An 18644-nucleotide genomic window follows, 5' to 3' on the forward strand; every position below is an offset into this window, starting at 1 on the left:
CAGGAAGACCAATAAAAATCTTAGGTGAAGACACCAAACGTGACATTCGAAGAAAAGTTCATTCGTTTTATTTTAAAAAGGAAATACCCACCCTTGACAAAATACTAATGGAGATAAGCCAAGATAACGATATTCCTTTGATATCCAGAAAACTTTTATGGAAAACTTTAAAAAGTATGAATTTTCCCTGGGAAAAGCACAATCGAAAGGCACTATTACTGGAAAGTGATGAAATCATTTGCTGGAGACGAAAATATTTGAGAACTATAAAACAGTACCGCAGAGAGCACAAGAAAATTTTTTATCTTGATGAGACGTGGATAAACGAAGGTTATATAGTCCAAAAAATGTGGCAAGATAAAAATGTAACAAGTGCTCGCCAAGCTTTCATAGAAGGCCTTTCGACGGGTATTAAAGTGCCTTCGGGAAAAGGGAAGAGGCTTATAATTGCTCACATTGGAAGCGAAGAAGGATTTTTAAAAGAAGGTTTGTTAAGCTTTGAGTCGTGTCGGACGGGAGATTATCATGAGGACATGAATTCGGATGTCTTCGAAGACTACTTCGGGGAAATGTTAAAATTTCTTCCAGCTGATTCGGTCGTGGTTATGGATAATGCAAGCTACCATTCAAGGCGCATAGAGAAGGTACCAACTTCAGCTTGGAGAAAGCAAGAAATTATTAACTGGCTGTCAAATAAAGGTATTCAGTTTGAGACGAATTCAATAAAGAAGGAACTACTAGCCGTAGTAAAACAACATAAATCTCGCTTCATAAAATATGCCGTAGAAGATGTAGCAGAAAAGTATAAAGTAACTGTGCTACGCCTACCGCCATATCATTGCGAATTAAATCCCATAGAACTTATATGGGCACAAGTTAAAGGATATGTTGCAAGGCACAATACCACATTTAAAATGAAAGATATCAAGGTATTGTTTGATCAAGCCATTATGGAAATCACATCAGAAAACTGGCAAAAAGCAATCCAGCATGTTTTAAAAGAGGAAGATAAAATGTGGGAACTGGACAACTTGCTCGATCAGGTGGTTGACCCTATAATTATAACACCAGGGGATGATGACAGTTCTTCGGATGAAGACTATAGTGATGTAGAATTGTAATAACGTATCCAGTAAAGTTTTTGTAGTTTTTGTGAATAAATTGATTTAAACTCCCCACAAGTGTTTCAATATGTAAAGTTCATTCGTGTGTGTTTGTGAGTATTTCCCGATTTCGGTTCGTATATATTTTATTGTTACATTTTATATTTTTTTAATAACACTGTTCTGCTGTATTACATTTTTATTTCCTTTAATATGATTTTTAAGAATGCATATTCTTTTGTCAATTAACCCACTAGCGCGCCTCTGGCTCAGTGTTTATCTGTCGATAACAATGGACTAATCCCTTAAAACAGGGTGATACCTACCTGCTCTTTATGAAACGACAGAATTTTGCAATGCGGACGGAATTTATTGACGGATTATTGACGGATTACCCTGTAGCGCTTTTGAATACTTCATGAGATTTTATTACTCTACACTCATTAGAAATAGATTATAGATAGATTAGGTACGTTTTTTATGAGCAAAAAAATTGGCAAACTTGTTATGGTCTAGATTTTAAAAAAATTTAGATTGCAAATTATTATAAAAAATATATTAAATCGATTTAAACGAAATTTGGGGAGATGTTTTATTATGATATAGAGATTTTCTAAACGAATTATGAAGGTCCTAAGTGCAATTTAAGTGGTTAAAAAACATTGAATAAGAAAAGGCTTGTTACCCCCTCTTTTTTTGTATATATTGCTATTTTGCAGCAAGGTTATTAAATTAAAATATTTTTTACCAGCCGTATCTTATAGAAAATTCAATAGTCGCTATTTTATTTTATTACAACTTTGCAGTAAAATAAACTGTTTTAAAATTATAAACAATGAAAGCAGAAAAAAATCGAAGTTTTTAACAATTTTTAAATAATTTGAGACGGAGGATAAGACAATTAATATTTTTGTAGTTATTACCTAACTATTTCTGCAAAAATCCGAATGCCACCTTTCACATCCAAATTTAGTCGTTTTTTCACAGATGCGTTATGGTCTATATGAGAACATGTGGATATAGTGGGCAATGACAATTCAAGCAATTTAGATGTAGAAAATGGAAAAATCAAGAGTGTCACACCTGCAATAATTAGGAGGTAATTTTCAATAAGAGGATGAAAACCTGACATAACCTAGCAATGTGCCTGGCTAATAAGGATGAAAAAAAGCAAATATTAACGAAAAGGAAGATCCTTAGAAAAATTATAGACAAAAACAATTCCAAGATGTAGAGTTAATTAAAACCCAGATAAATAGAGAAGATATAGTCCGACATATAAAGGGTCAAAAATTGAAATGGATCAAGCATGTACTAAGACGAGAAGAAAATAAATTAATAAACTATTAAAGTGGAAACCTATTAATGCAAGACCTAGAGGAAGACCAAAGTACAGATGGGAATATCAGGTCCCAGAAAATATCAATAGAATGAAGATATCTTACTTCTTCTTCTTCAGGTACTATCTCCGCTACGGAGGTTGGCAATCATCATAGCTATTTTAATTTTTGAGGCAGTAGCTCTAAAAAGTTGTTTTGAGCTGCATCCAAACCATTCTTTCAGGTTCTTGAGCCATGAAATTCGTCTTCTTCCGATGCTTCTTCTGTTATCTATCTTTCCTTGCATTATGAGTCGCAGGATGCCATACTTCTCGCCCCGCATCACATGTCCGAGATACTGTAGCTTTCTTTAATTGAAAGTTCAAGTTCCTTCTCTTTACCTATTCTTTTCAGTACTTCATTGTTCGTAACTCTGTCTACCTAGGAAACCCTCATAATTCTTCTATAGGTCCATATTTCAAAGGCGTTAAATCGTCTTATTGTGTCTAGATTTAACGTCCATGATTCCACTCCATAGTATAGTACACTGTATACATAACATTTTGTTAGAACTTTAAGAGCTAATGTTAAATCTTTGCCACATAGGACCTTTTTCATTTTCATAAAATTAGAACGTGCTTTTTCGATTCTGACTTTGATTTCTGCAGTGTAGTCATTATTTTCTGTTATAAGTGTTCCTAGGTAAGTGTACTTTTTTACTCTTTCGATCTGCTGGCCTTCTATTGTCAAGATTTCGTTAGTATTATGGTTGTTTTTACAAATTTTCATAAACTTCGTCTTTTTGTTATTGAGCGAGAGTCCGTACTCCCTACTACACATTACTATTTTACTTATGAGTCTTTTCAGGTCTTGTAAACTATCGGCTATTATTACTGTATCATCTGCATATCTGATGTTGTTAACTAAGACTCCATTTACTCTTATGCCGACTGTTTCATGTTCCAGAGTTTCTCGAATTACCTCTTCAGAGTAAGCGTTAAATAATAGAGGTGATAGTATGCAGCCTTGCCTGACTCCTCTCTTTATTTCCATTTCTTCAGATGTCTCTTTTTCAATTTGCACTATTGCTCGCTGATTGTAATAAAGGTTTGTTATTAGCCTTAAATCTCTTTCATCTAGGTTTTTATTTTTTAGAATTTCTATGAATTGGTCATGTTTTACATTATCAAACGCTTTATTGTAGTCTATAAAACAGACGTACAGAGGACGGTTAACATCCAAACATCTCTGCGTCAGCACGTTGAAGGAGAATAGTGCCTCTCTGGTACCCATACCATTGCGGCACCCATATTGTGTGTCACTAATGTCCAGCTCCAGTTAAGTGTGAATTCTGGCGTGGATAATTTTCAACAGAATTTTCAAGGTATGTGACATTAAGCTTATGGTTCGATAGTCACTGCACTCTTTGGCATTCACTTTCTTTGGCAAACACACAAATGCTGATGTCAACATTTCTCTAGGGATGATTCCCGATAGCGTTGAACAGTTCTACTATTATGTCTAGATTTTTCTCGTTCACCAACTTTAATAGCTCGCTTGGTAATTCATCTGGACCAGCAGATTTATTGGTTTTCATTGAGTTAATGATATCTTACTGGAAGACACAAAAATAGAAAATAGAAAGAAATGGAGCTTACACATCTTTCCTGTCTTGCTGTATGGAGTGGAAGCGTGGACTCTAACTGAGGCTATCCTTAGGCAGCCTTTAAGATGTGGGTATACAGACGACTACTGAAAATAAGCTGGGTCAACAGAATTAGAAATGAGGAGGTCCTTAGACGGCTGAACCAAACAACACAACTGGTCAATATAATAAAGAAACGTAAGCTGGAATACTTCGGTCACATTATGAGACACTTTGAAAAATATGATCTTTGACATCTGATCATTCAGAGAAAGATCCAAGGTAATCGTGGGTCTGGTAGAAGAAGAACATCATGGCTGAAAAATCTAAGGCAATGGTATGGAAAATCAACTACATCGTTATTTAGAGCTGCTGTCAATAAAGTCACGATAACGAATATGGTAGCCAACATGATATCCAACGATCGATAACGGTCATGGAACTAGAAGAAGAAGAAGGAGCTTACACGCTAGTCGAATGAAATCACATAACACACTGTGAAGGGAGACCGCAGAGAACAAGAAAACAAAGAAAAAACGGATTGATCCCTTGTGAGAAATGGACGGCTCATACTCCTGCCCAGGAGTGACAGGCTTGTATAATTCTACTTCTTCTTCAAGTGCCATCTCCGCGGCGGAGGTCGGCAATCATCATAGCTATTCGGACTTTTGAGACGGCTGCTCTGAAAAGTTCATTTGATGTACATCCGTACCACTCTCTCAGGTTGCGCAGCCATGACATTCTACGCCTCCCTATGCTTCTCTTTCCTTGGATATTTCCCTGCATAATCAGTTGGAGCAAGATGTATTTCTCTCCACGTGTAATATGTCCGAGATATTCTAATTTTCTTGTTTTTATTGAATTTAAAATTTCCATTTCTTTGTTCATCCTTCCCAGAACCTCTTTGTTTGTGACGTGTTCTGTCCATGATATTTTCAGAATTCTTCTGTATACCCACAGCTCAAATGATTCCAGTTTTTTAATATTCTACTAGATACGTATATTCGCTATTTTTTTTAATTTTTGAATTACAGAACCAATTTCATTTAATATACTTGTATATTTTACAACACTTACCATTTAATAGACTGAACTAACATGGCGCACTTGTTTTTAAATTAAGTAATATTTACTGTAAAGATTATGTGAAACTGTTTATTTTTGAAATAATTTCTTCCAAGGTTTAGCCGTTATATCCTTAACGCAAACGAGTAATCACAAAACTTCCCGATTTTGTTTCTATCCGTGCACTCATTTTTTCATTTTGTTGGATTTCGTTAATCCTTTAGTAAATATAATAACATTACATCTCTCACTTCCGTCTCTAATCAAAATTAGATATAATTCTAGCAAAAAAAAATCACAATAGTAAATAATTATATGGTGATTAGAAATAAACTACCTGTAATATTCGCTATTTGTGGGCATTTTAGATGTTTCGTCCTTGTCGTTAGAGTTAAAAACCATATTAAATTGTTTAGCCTACTATTTTTCTCGAGATTTTAGTCTCGTCAGTATCATTTTAATTAATATCGCTAGACTCGCATAGTAGATGTCCACTTGAATTTCTGAAAAATAAGATTACAAAATTTATAAGTATTGTATTGATTAAAAGCACATAAAAATAATATTTTTCAGGGATTCCTACAAATATGAAAAAATGCTTTAGCATAACATATTTTATTTTTAAAATCTCTATTTTTTTTTAATTTAAATCTATATCCATTCCTTTTTCCTTTTTAAATAATAAGTAAGAATGCACACGGTGTTTACAACATTATTTATAATTATTGACATATTTTGTTTATTTAAAATGTTTATTTACGTAGCACAAAAAATAGTCCACAATTATTGTTCTGAAGCTATTTTCTTGTGGCATTTTAAATTAATTACTATTTAAATGGGAATAAGCCACAATTAAAGGTTAAAATACGTTTATTGACGTTTCAATTTCCACTTCGGAAATCGTTCTCAAAATACAAACATTAGTAAATTCCCATTTAAATAGTAATTAAGAGTCCACATTTTTTGTAATAGTTTGATTTATTCTCTTTTTTACTAAACAAATTACAATTAATTTAAAATTTGAACATAACATATTATTATCAGTCTTCAAGAACTATCTTAAACAAAAATAAATCATTAGTTCACCAAGACTTATAAAAAAATATAAGAGATGGCAAAAAACATAATAAAATTAAAAAGAAAAAGAGGTTAGTCTTTGTATGTGGGTATATTTTATTTTATAAAAACCCTTAAAAGGGCAACATTAAAAGCACGAACGTTTTCGGAACAACTGTTCCATCATCAGGTTAAAATACCTAAAATAAGTATAAACCATTTAATTACAGCAAACGTGGTTTAAAATTTTGACTAAGGTTAAAAAAACAAAATGGTTATACTTACAGGTTACCATGCCTGAGCCACCAAAATATTTGGGTAAAAACCCTTTAAAATGCAATGTGTTACCAAAGATTGTACATGATGTTAATAATATTATATGATGTTTAATATTTTAATTAAATTTTACTTCAGGTAACATACACCCATGCTTAAGTGAGTTCCAGTGTCCGGAGAGTAAACCTCTTCAAACGGACTTCGGCTGGTAACTGATTGATAAGAAGATACCCATGAACGGTGTCAAAAACAAAATGTCAATGTACCATGAAACAATATTAGTCAAACATAGTATTACTACAGCCAAAAGATTAAAAAACTTTGATGATGTTAAAATGATAACAGCAATCCAGGTGTTGGGATTTAAAAAATTTTTCTATAATTATTTAATATTGGATATAAAAGATGTAAATTACTGGTGTTGTTGAAGGTAATGTTTAAGAGAATGACGTGTGCATTAGGCAGCTTATGTTACTCTTTATCGTATGGAGTGTGGTCTCGATACGATAAAGAGTTACATAAGCTGCCTAATGCACACGTCATTCTCTTAAACATGACCTTCAACAACACCAGTAATTTACATCTTTTATATCCAATATTAAATAATTATAGAAAATTTTTTTAAATCCCAACACCTGGATTGCTGTTATCATTTTAACATCATCAAAGTTTTTTAATCTTTTGGCTGTAGTAATACTATGTTTAACTAATATTGTTTCATGGTACATTGACATTTTGTTTTTGACACCGTTCATGGGTATCTTCTTATCAATCAGTTACCAGCCGAAGTCCGTTTGAAGAGGTTTACTCTCCGGACACTGGAACTCACTTAAGCATGGGTGTATGTTACCTGAAGTAAAATTTAATTAAAATATTAAACATCATATAATATTATTAACATCATGTACAATCTTTGGTAACACATTGCATTTTAAAGGGTTTTTACCCAAATATTTTGGTGGCTCAGGCATGGTAACCTGTAAGTATAACCATTTTGTTTTTTTAACCTTAGTCAAAATTTTAAACCACGTTTGCTGTAATTAAATGGTTTATACTTATTTTAGGTATTTTAACCTGATGATGGAACAGTTGTTCCGAAAACGTTCGTGCTTTTAATGTTGCCCTTTTAAGGGTTTTTATAAAATAAAATATACCCACATACAAAGACTAACCTCTTTTTGTTATACGTGGTATACAGCCAGCTGCAGGAATTATTTTCCTTGTGGATTTTATAATAAAATTAAGCCGGAATATTGTTACAGTCATTGCAGATTGGATTTACATGTTCCAAACAAAGATTCTTTCTACAAATCGAACAAAAATATTTTGTTTTTCGATTCTTTTTCCATCCACAGTCACCACAGCTCCCAATTTGCTCCCGAAGTTCTCTGAACTAGCACGACATCTTCATCCAAATGACAGATCTCCTTTAGTCGAATTCTTATTATCTTGGGTATATAGACATTTTGGCTTCGATTCTTCTGGTGGTTGTACATACGGCTAAATGTTAAATTTGTCAAAACTTCGCGTCGTGTCTTTCTTCTTCTTTAATGCCATCTCAGCGGCGGAGGTCGGCAATCATCACAGCTATTCGGACTTTTGAGACGGCTGTTCTGAAAAGTTCATTTGATGTACATCCGTACCACTCTCTCAGGTTGCGCAGCCATGACATTCGTGTGGTGTCGTGTCGTGTCTTTATGAAATTTGAAATGTTACAATTGTCATTAACAAAGTATTGCTGTAGCATTTAAAAGGCTGTACAAAACAACCATAGGCCATCTTCTACTGCCACATCACATTGTGCGCATAATTCATCGACGGTATCAACACCGCTTTTTGTGCTGTTATATGCTGATATGATTTCCGGTTTTCCAGTTACACGATTAACGTCGTCCCCATGGTGCATAGTGGAATATAACAAAACGTTTTTGTTTTTTTTTATATGACACAAGTGTTCCTCTTGAACCAAACCCAAATCTATTAGAGTCAATAGGTTGTCCTTGATTTTTAAAGAAACATGCAGGAATTTACCTTTATTGTTCTCAAGAGAGTTAAACGATTTTCCTTAAAGCTTATACCAAGATCAACGCTGGTGTACCAATTGTCGGTGGTAACATTTCTCTTAGATCCGTAGAGATGTTGACAGGCCCGTTCCGCCACTGCCTTGGTCCTCCTCATCTATCCTTTATCCTTCGTAAGGATGTGGTGACGTTATGGTATTTGACAAATGGTTGCTTTCCATTCTTCTCTCTCCTTGGAGCGGTGTGCTGCCTCAGAGAGAGAGAGTAACCGGTAGAGCACTTTATTTGAACTGACCATCAGAGTGGCGATCTTCCTTGGGTTCTTTTACCATCTACTTTGCCTTCAACCACCAACCTTTCCACGCCTTCCATTCACCTGGTAATACTGTCTTGGTACTAGTGTCTAGATAGTATGGACCACTTACTTGGTTTTCGCCAACGTATACTTCTATGTTACTGGAATAAAATAACTTCGCATCTGACAGTGCAAATATTTTTATACCGTATCTATTGGGTTTGCTTGGTATGTACTGGCAGAACGAGTACCGTCCTCTAAAAGCAACTTTTTGTCTACGGTTACGTATTGCGAATGAGAGAAACATTTTTTCTGATTTTCGTTTCACTTGGTAATAAGATCTCTTATTTGCGCTAGTGTATCCAAACTAACTCTATCATGCCTTGTATTGATATCATCAGTTCGCATGTACCTTAGTAAATTTCTGAATCTCGTGATGGTTATTGTCAGTCGGAAAACCTATATACCAGTGCCATCCGTTTTCCGCAAGTCTGTTGCCTTAAGGTGACTTGCCTTTCTTACAGCTGCAAGATATAAGAGAACTAAAAGGGCACCAATTTCATCAATTTTTGTTAGGTATATATCTCGATCGCGACCGAACTTCTGCTTTTATTTTTGTATTGGTCCCATCAACAATTTGCAACATATTAGTATCAAATAGATTGTTCCAGATATCTAAAATATCGGTTTTCTCTCTGGCACATTATTTTGAACAAGAAAACTGCAGAACAATATTTTCACTTCGAGTTCTCACGTTCTTATGGGCAATACGCTGTAGCATTTGTAAAATTCCTTGATATATATTGAAATTCCGTCGTATTTGCTAAATACCAAAAAATATTTTTAGTGTATTTCAGTGTTTCCTATTCGTATATATATCCGAATTCTTTCAATTTATCTTAGCGTCACCGAGGTCAAAAATAAATTATTTTAGAGTTTGTTTATTATTTCACAGATGTGTATTTTCTCAGCATTCTTTGATCGTTAAACCGCTCGATATTGCGCTTTAAAAAAATATTGCCGTTTAGTGTTTTGTTTATACCAAGATAAGCAAATGAATTTAAAAGATAATTGCTCACTCTCGCTGAGGCGTGGTCAAGAGCGATAGGCTTTAGGGTTTAGTCCGAATTTTCTTCTGATTCGTAAATGTTTTTTTATTGTTTCCTTGTTATGGAAATCTAGAGTTTTGTGGCAGAATAGTAGCAGCTTAATATGTAGATGCAGTCTAAGTGAAACTTTGAAGATAACCACATGTTGCCATTGTGTTCAGTTGTACCTGTTCCAGTTTTCTAAGGAGACGAGTTTTCCAAGGTTTGTGTTTCAGTGCCCCAACTTTCTTTTGTTCGTCTGTCAGAGATTCCTAGCCATTGTTGTTGAGTTTTTAAGAAGTCCAGTTTACAGCTCAAGTGCAATTTAGTGCAATCCAGGTAACTTTTTTTTGTTAAAATTTGAAGTAGAGATAGACATTTTTTTAATAATAATAATTTGCTTTCATAACAAAAGAAATTTATAATAATTAATATTGTACTTTTATTTTGCTTGTCCTATCTCTGCCCCAATAATTTCTGTCCCCAATTTTCAACCACCCATAACAATACCCTATGTGATAGGCCAAATATTTCGTTACAATGCTTAGCCCATTTTGTTTTATTATCTTTGTCCAAAAAATATGGATCAATAGCAAAATCTGTCTCATCATCTAATTCCTTATTTTAAAAATTAATTATTAATTATTAAAAATAATGTTTAAAAGAATTGAGTAAAATTAGAATACCACTATACAAGTGGGCTTTATTGAAACGTCCATGGACACGTTATGGAAGAAAGTTGCAACTATGTAGTTCATTCATTTCATTCATTCATTCATTAAACCATATTTATTTATGTAACATTATAACTGACCAATACCTAACAATCTTATTTATATATATTTTTAAAATCTTCAAAAAGAATTATTATAGCAATATAATTAAATATTTTAATCAAATAATAATAAAACTCGTTTAATAGGTTAATGGTGTTTTAATATAAATAAACAATTTACTTGAGACACATGAACCAAAACAATATCTATGAACCAAAACTTTATCGTGATGACCTTTAAATCAAGAACAAATACTTAAACAACTGTCTTGAACCATATAATTGCCATTTTAACGGAGTAATTTACGTATTTTTACCGAAACTATTGGCAAAAATATTATTGTTTGCTTATTATAATAACTATACATGCAAAAAGTCATTCGGATATGGTGTTTATATTATTACTTATGCTATCCCGATAAAAGACAACTAGAAAATCTTTGAATCCATCGAACACAGATAATATAAGGAGTTTATTTTACTTTTGATAACAAATAAGTTATATTTTTTTTATTGGCTCAATAAACTAAGATTAAAGTCAAAATAAACAATCATAACAATACATATATATATATATATATATATATATATATATATATATATATAGATATATATATATATATATATAAAATAAAGTTTTATTTTGGGGTTGCAGTCATTAATAGGGCAGGAAAGTGAAACTCTTTGTTTTCTAGCTCTTCGCAGAATTCGCAAAATTTATTTGCTTCTTCAGGATATGCGAAAATATGGTATCAGTAAATACAATGAAATTATAATTAAATAGCATTGTATAAAACTAGTATAAAAACTTACAACATGAGGTTAATCCATTAAATTTTCAAATTTACAAAACATTAAAACTTAACTTATTAAAATTATCTAGTTATGTAAGTACAATATTTTAATTTTATTTAATTTTGTACAAATTCATTATGACATTGATTATGTTGTGATGATGATGATGATGTTTGATTTATGTCAGAAAGACACTCGTTTCTGTTTATTATATTTTTTGTTGTTGATAACTAGCTCTTGATTGTTATTATGGTTACGTACAAAGTGGCGCCAAATATGAATATTTAAATTTTTTGAAATTATAGTATTTATAGTCAGAAAATCTAATATTAGAAAAGTATAGTATTAATTTTCGTAAGACAGAATGTAATTATAGATATTGCTTAGTTTATCAATATCAGTTTTTTTATTAACGCATTGATATTTATTTATGCATACCATTTCTAAGAATTCTCTTTTATTTAATTGGTTTTCACGTCTTAATATATTAGTTTCATTGAAATTAAATGAATAATTTTTATTAATTGCATGATCTATTAATGCACATGTATTTTTATTATTTCTAAGGTCACTTTTATGTATAAAGATAAACTAAATCTAAGATGTAGATATTATTTCTAACTATAATACATAATACATAAAGTAAAATTTTGGAAAATAAATATTTATTTTAAATTTCTTAAACAAATTATGCATTTTTATGATCTATGCCAAGAATTATTCCAAATTAAAAAAAAGCATCAATTTTCGTTGATTATAACCAGTGATATTGCGACTTTAGAAAATTTTAAGTTATGAATTCAGTTTTTTAAATAGTAAAATCGCTTTGCTTATAAACTTATCCTTGGCGCATGATGGACGGCTCATTTTCAGAAAAATCACTTTACATTATTTTTGGTCAAAACTTAAGCATTAATTCTTTTAAATTGTGGTTTTTTAATTTTTTAATATTTATAAACAAAGTCCCGGTGAATTAAAAAAAAAACAGGGTTTACTCGGATTCTAAGAGTGGACATTGTATTATTTTTTAAATTCGTGTAAAATGCCATGATTTCGAATAAAAATAAATTAACTTCCTTCATGTTGATACGTCTGATTTATTTTAAATATTTATAAGCTTAAAATATTAACAGTACTTTTGTAAAGCTACTTTACTATATTTAGCACAATTTTTTATTTGTTAAATTATTTAATTTGATAATATAAGCATTTCTCTTCAATTTGGTGCTTTCAGAATCCATGTAGACCAAATAGTTTACTCATAACAACGTTGTAGATTTTAAAGGATTTTTATGCTTTTTCAGTAAAATTGTGTCACTTTTCTATAATATAGTGTACCGGTCTTCACCTTTAGTATTTAAAATTAAATAGCGAAGTTACTTTGTTTATATAATTGTTTATAAGTAAAAAATGACGTTTATGATGTTAGATAACTGTATCAAAGAGTTTCTTGAGAAAATCGTTAATTCTCTGGTCTAATATCTAATATCTCTAACGAAAATCGTTATAAAAACTCGTATTTTAAAACATAATCTAAGGTCTATAATATTTTCAATATTGATGCTTACTTAGTTTATTTTATAACAAAATATTTAACGAACTTACACTAAAACTGTTCAAAACACGTCTACTAAAAATGTAAATAACATTTATAATTTATTAACATACCATAACAAGTAAAAAAAAACTTACCTTTAATGTTTATTTAAGCAAATGAATATCCACAACAACCAAAAACAAAGACAGTGCTGAAGTATATTGTCGTATAGAGATAATGTCAAAGTAGCAGGATATCGTCAGTTGGCTTTCTAAATGTTACCAGTAGCGTATCAATAATGTTATTGTTTGTTTATTTTCTATATTTAAACAAATATTATATTTAGTTACTTTTTGGGAGAATTGGATTACATTCTCTTTTGATAAAATTCATCTTGTGCGTTACTAGACTTGTAGACCACCAACTACAAGATACGAGACCGCTAATAACGGCTTACTTGATTTTTTAGAATACCACAAAACCAAGTCAAAGAAATTTAGGTTATTACTACATTCTGGCACATGCGTGAGTGAGTATTTACACAAAACAGATAAATATAGTTATACTTGATTTGGAAATGCATGACAGCATAGTTTTTGCGGCCGTTAAAGATGACCCTTCAAAGGAGGACAATTTTATTATAAATAAAAATAACTTTTAAATTTTCACAGTTTTGTAAGAAAATTTATAAAAAATACAATAACTATCCTAACAAACTGTAAATAAAGACCAACATAAACTGCAAATGAGCAAGCCGTAAGGCTTTTAGTCAGAATTGTACGCCTCAGTGACGAAGAGCATAAATTTAATATAAGTACCATAGAGAAATAGAAAATGTTAAAAAGCATTATATATCAGAACTTCTGATAGAATCTAAGGTTTGAAACTTCAGAAAATGTATATAAATAGGAAATTATACATACATACTTTTACATAAAAGTGGAAATTTAGTTTTTGAATAGTTCTGTCATTCAGTTAAAGTTATTATCAAGTATTGTAACATTTATTTCTGTTTTTAATAAAAGTGTACATAAAAAAGTTCAAAATTGGTAATAGCGGACCCCCGCGTGGTTTTTAAAAATGGAAGAAGAGACGGAGAAGTGTAGGCAAGAAGAGAGAGAAGAAGAAGAGAAACATAGGCAAGCCAAAAAAGAGGTGAAAGAATCGTAAAAAAGAAAAAAAAATCATAGACAAGAATAGAGAGAAAAGCGTTGACAAGATGAAGAGGAAAAAGAGAGGCGTAGAAAAGTAGAGGTAGAGATCATAAATAGTTTATTTTAAATTCACGAAAATTTTAAGTTATGAATTAGTCAAATTCTAGTAAAATACACAAATTAAAAGAACAACAAAACGATATAAAAACCGATTTAGAAAATAAAATAGGAGCACAATAAAACAATTTGAAAAAGACAAATAGCTGAGTTGTAAATAAGCGTTGGTACCCAAGCTTCTGTATGTAATATTGTTTCAGTAACTAATGTCGAATCTGAACAAACAGCTTCATCAACTTTCATAGTTATATTAGGCACAATTAGAATTACCAAAATTTTAAAACCACCCACATTCCATGGTAAAATGCATGGGAAACTTATCGTTTTTAATTCGAAGCTGCTGATAGAGCAAATGGCTAGACTAAGAATGAAATGGCAGCTTCCTTGATAGTGTCACTTCCAGGACATGCAGCAACCGTCTTGCAATTTCTTCCCCACAATGCACCCAATTATACCTCTCTCGTTCAAGATTTAGGCACAAGATATGGTCAGCAGCATCTAAAGCAGCTTATCCAAAGTCAGCTGACAGTTCGACGTTAAAAACATAATGAAAGTCTGCCAGCATTTGAAACCGATATTAAAAGATTATTGCATTTGGCGTACCACGATTTTCTGGGACAAATTGGTATACAGGCATTCATCAATGGACTACAATGGACAGTAGTATGAAGTAACGAAAAGTATTTCTAGATGTAGTCTAAAATTAAAAGAAATAAGATTTAAAGAAAATGAGAAAGTCACTACAGCAGGTAAACAACAACCTGTTTTATCCCAAATGTTAAGCAACTGCAAAATCGTCAACAAAAATCTTAAAATTAAAACAGAAATTGTTCTAATTGCCGAAGAATAGGACATTTGCAAAATAATTGCAGAAGCCGATCCCGGCAAGGAAAGAAGAACCAAGAAATAAGGTTGCTTACATGGACAATCAGAAGCCCGTCAAAAAGTCCCACTAGAAATTATGGTAGATACACGTCCTTAAGAAATGGATTTTCCCCAACTGACCAAAGAAAGGAGAAAGACACTGTTGCATATGAAGGAGCTCATTTGAAGGAGCAACTAACGATTACTAAAAATAAAATGGAAAAGTAAAGAGAACAGGTGTCAATTTTACAAGAAGAGTGTAAGGTAACTTAAAATAACGCAACAACTACACAGTTTGATCTGGAATACAACTTCGAGAACCTGGTTAAGAAGAAAAATGTGTTAAATGAACAATTATATGAATAGACCTTGTACCGGACTCATTCTAAAGATTGTACTTTGCCGGTGACCTGATGATGACCAGAAAACTGTAGTAGTCGAAACCGGTCGTTGCTTACTAAATAAATATTGTAAGTCTGTCATTTATTTCTACTACCTAGATTATAAGAATTTCCTTATGTTTTTAGTTAATTACAGGTTCAAATCCAGTGTCAATTTGAAGAAAAAGAGAATGAAGTAACTCTTCAGAGGACCACAGTTAAATAGGAAGAATGTAATGATCAGAATTCCGTCGAAAGCCTTAAAAAGCATCAAAAGAAAAATAATGAGAAAAATTATATGGGAAGATAAAAAAGCAAAAAATAGATATATACATTTGGCATTTGTGGACTTAAGAAAGGCGTATGACTCTGTACAAAGGTCAGAACTATAGGAAGCAATGTACAAATTAGAAATACAGATGGAACTCATAGAAGCTACAAGAGGTCTGTATAAAGAAAATAAAGTGTCCATTAAAATGGGAACAAGAATCATAGGAGACTTCATCACAACAAAAGGGCTCCTGTAGAGTTGTTCCACATCTCCAACTTTATTCAAAATATACTTAGAGAAAGCCTACATGGAACGCTACATGGAAAATAAAATGTGAAGTAATGGGAGTACCGGTACGGAACGAATACCTATATACGCTAAGCTTTGCAGACGATCAAGTAGTGATTGCACAAGACCAAGACGACCTCAGCTACATGATAAAGAAACTACAAGAAGAATATACCAAGGCTGGCCTAGATATTAACCTCGCGAAAACAGAGTACCTATCTACAAGTGAAGAAGACATAGAAGATCTACAGATTGATGACAACGTAACAATCAAAGAAAATAATAAATTCAAATACTTGAATTATACGGTTTATAATCACGAAAAAGGCAACAACAGAGGAAGAAATTACACAAAGATTAGGACAAACAAGAACAACAATCCGACAACTTAACTCAGTATGGTGGGATAGACACCTAAATATGAAGACAAAAACACAGATTTATAAAACATTAGTGCGAAGTATTATGACATATAGGGCTGAAAATTGGATCAAAAACAAGAAAAACAGCAGTAAGATAGTAGCAACAGAGATGAAATGCCTGCGAAGATGCTGCAGAGGAACAAGAATGGATAGGAGAAATAATGACGAAATAAAGCAAAGAAAATCAATAGAAACAGATATACTAACATAATAGAACAAAAAAGACTAAAGTAGTATGGACATGTAAGAAGAACTAGCGACAGCAGATGGATAAGGAGAATAACCGAATGGAGCCCCATAGGAAGGAGGAAGAGAAGACGACCCCGAAAATCCTGAAGGATCGAGGTAGACGACGCCATGAGTAAAAGAGGCCTAAACGATGGAGAATGGGACAATAGAGAGATATGGAAACGGTTGAGCGAGGGAAGGCAGTGAATACTGTAGAATTCCTGAATATATATATAGAAAAATAATGACTTAAAACTCATACTAGAATGGCTTAAAAATATAATATTTCGCGAAATAAACAAATATAATGAAACTCTAAAGGCGTACTGGGCTCAATGAGAATATCTTTCGATTGGTCTATTATATTAGTAGTGGGAGAGTCCCGATGAAGTACGTGCAATTTAACAATTGGTACTGTCAAAATTACACATTAAACTTGTGTTGCAAGTCTTCACAGCAGCCTTTTATTTCTTTTATTTTTGAAACAGAATTCGAGACCAATTTTACTGGATTAATTGTCGCCTAGAAGTAGTATTAGTGTAAGAAATGTTGTTTATGCAATGGTAGAAAAGATCCTAAAACAAGAACTCGTAGTAAAATTGCACAATATCTTTCCGAACAGTCTTTTGAACAACTTGCAGTGTATATTCTCTGTCCACTTCTTATGACAGAGAAGAAACGAGTACTTAATGGTTGCAAAGGATAATTTTTCAAACTGACCTGAAAATGCACTTGTTCCTTATCAAAACGACTACAGTAGCAGAAGCATCCATGACACACATCGTATTTTCGAAATTTTAAATCAGAATTATGGCAAAAATTAATGAAACTCTTAGGTATCAAGAAAACTCGCACTATGCCACTACTCTCCATCCGCAAGGTCGCAATGGTCGACATAATAGAATTGTTTATCAATACCTTTCAATGTTCGTCTCTGGTAATCAAAAAGATTAGGATACTTCAGTTCCTCTATTCCTGCTAGCCTATACAAATTCCGAACATGAAGCTACCGGTTATTGTTAATCGATGATGACCACTGGAAGAGAAATGAAGAATAATTAAGATCTTACTTTTGGAAGATTGCCTCCCTACGAAGAAGAACTTTAATCCCTGATGTACATCGAAGATTAAAAAAAAATGAAAAATGTCTACAAATTTGCCCGTAAAAGTTTTAAGCTTTAAAGTAATAAAGCCAAGGCCATTCTGGACATGCATGCTACCGGGGCAACTTTCGAAAGAGGTGGTTGAACTAACGAAACTTTGAGAGCCCGTACACCGTCTAGTAGAAAATAAACGATTTGAACAACCTCATCCAGTTTTCGGCTAAAAGTACACCCATGATATGGAGAGATTTCCTCCATACCATGGAATTGATCAATCCTCAATCCTCAATACTTTGGTTTGGTCTCCTATTTGGTTCCTGATGGACCAGTTATTCGAGCTGAATAACTATAAAGGAAGGATCAGTGTTACAACAGTTCCATAAGATTTATTGCATACAGAAAAATAGTCCCGAGTTAAACCAAATATAAGTTTCCTTCAGCTAAGTATGGAGCACTTCGTGTATTCCAGAGTTGACTACACATACGGTCAACCTCCAGTTGATCTGCTTTACAGCAAAATCTAAGTTATTCTTGAGTACATCTTCTTTCATTTATCAGATGAGTTAAGTGAAATTATTCAGAAGAAGAACATAAGAAAGTTCACAATAATACGAGGAAAATGATATAGACGTTACGCAAGCTGCTTTAATTTGATGTCTTTACTTGGGTTTATTTGCTATATAATGTAGCATCCCAGATGTTTAAATTTACTAACTCTCTCAATGTTTTGTTCATCTATCTGTAGCAGTGGCGCACCTAGAATTCTCCTAGTGGGGGGGGGGTTGGTTGGGCACCGAAATTTTTTTTGTTCTACCTTTATTTTGAGTCATTAAAATTTGGGT

At 32.5% G+C, this 18644-nt stretch overlaps 1 protein-coding gene across 2 annotated transcripts in view; it reads right to left on the bottom strand.

Annotated features, from left to right (window-relative positions):
• LOC140435501 (sialin-like) overlaps window positions 1-13412 on the bottom strand; it is a 48973-nt gene extending 35561 nt beyond the window's left edge. Inside the window, exons 1-2 of one of the 2 annotated variants that reach the window (XM_072524237.1) lie at window positions 13131-13412; window positions 5470-5635 (exon numbers count right to left, since the gene is read on the bottom strand). In XM_072524237.1, the coding sequence (XP_072380338.1) occupies window positions 5470-5534 (65 nt within the window). In that variant the 5' untranslated portion in view covers window positions 5535-5635; window positions 13131-13412. Of the gene's footprint in view, window positions 1-5469; window positions 5636-13006; window positions 13059-13130 lie in introns of those variants that run through there. The other variant, XM_072524238.1, reaches the window with a different exon arrangement.
• Window positions 13413-18644: the final 5232 nt, after the last annotated feature.

This window comes from Diabrotica undecimpunctata, chromosome 3 (assembly GCF_040954645.1).
Source record: "Diabrotica undecimpunctata isolate CICGRU chromosome 3, icDiaUnde3, whole genome shotgun sequence".
Classification (NCBI taxonomy): Eukaryota; Metazoa; Arthropoda; class Insecta; order Coleoptera; family Chrysomelidae; genus Diabrotica; species Diabrotica undecimpunctata.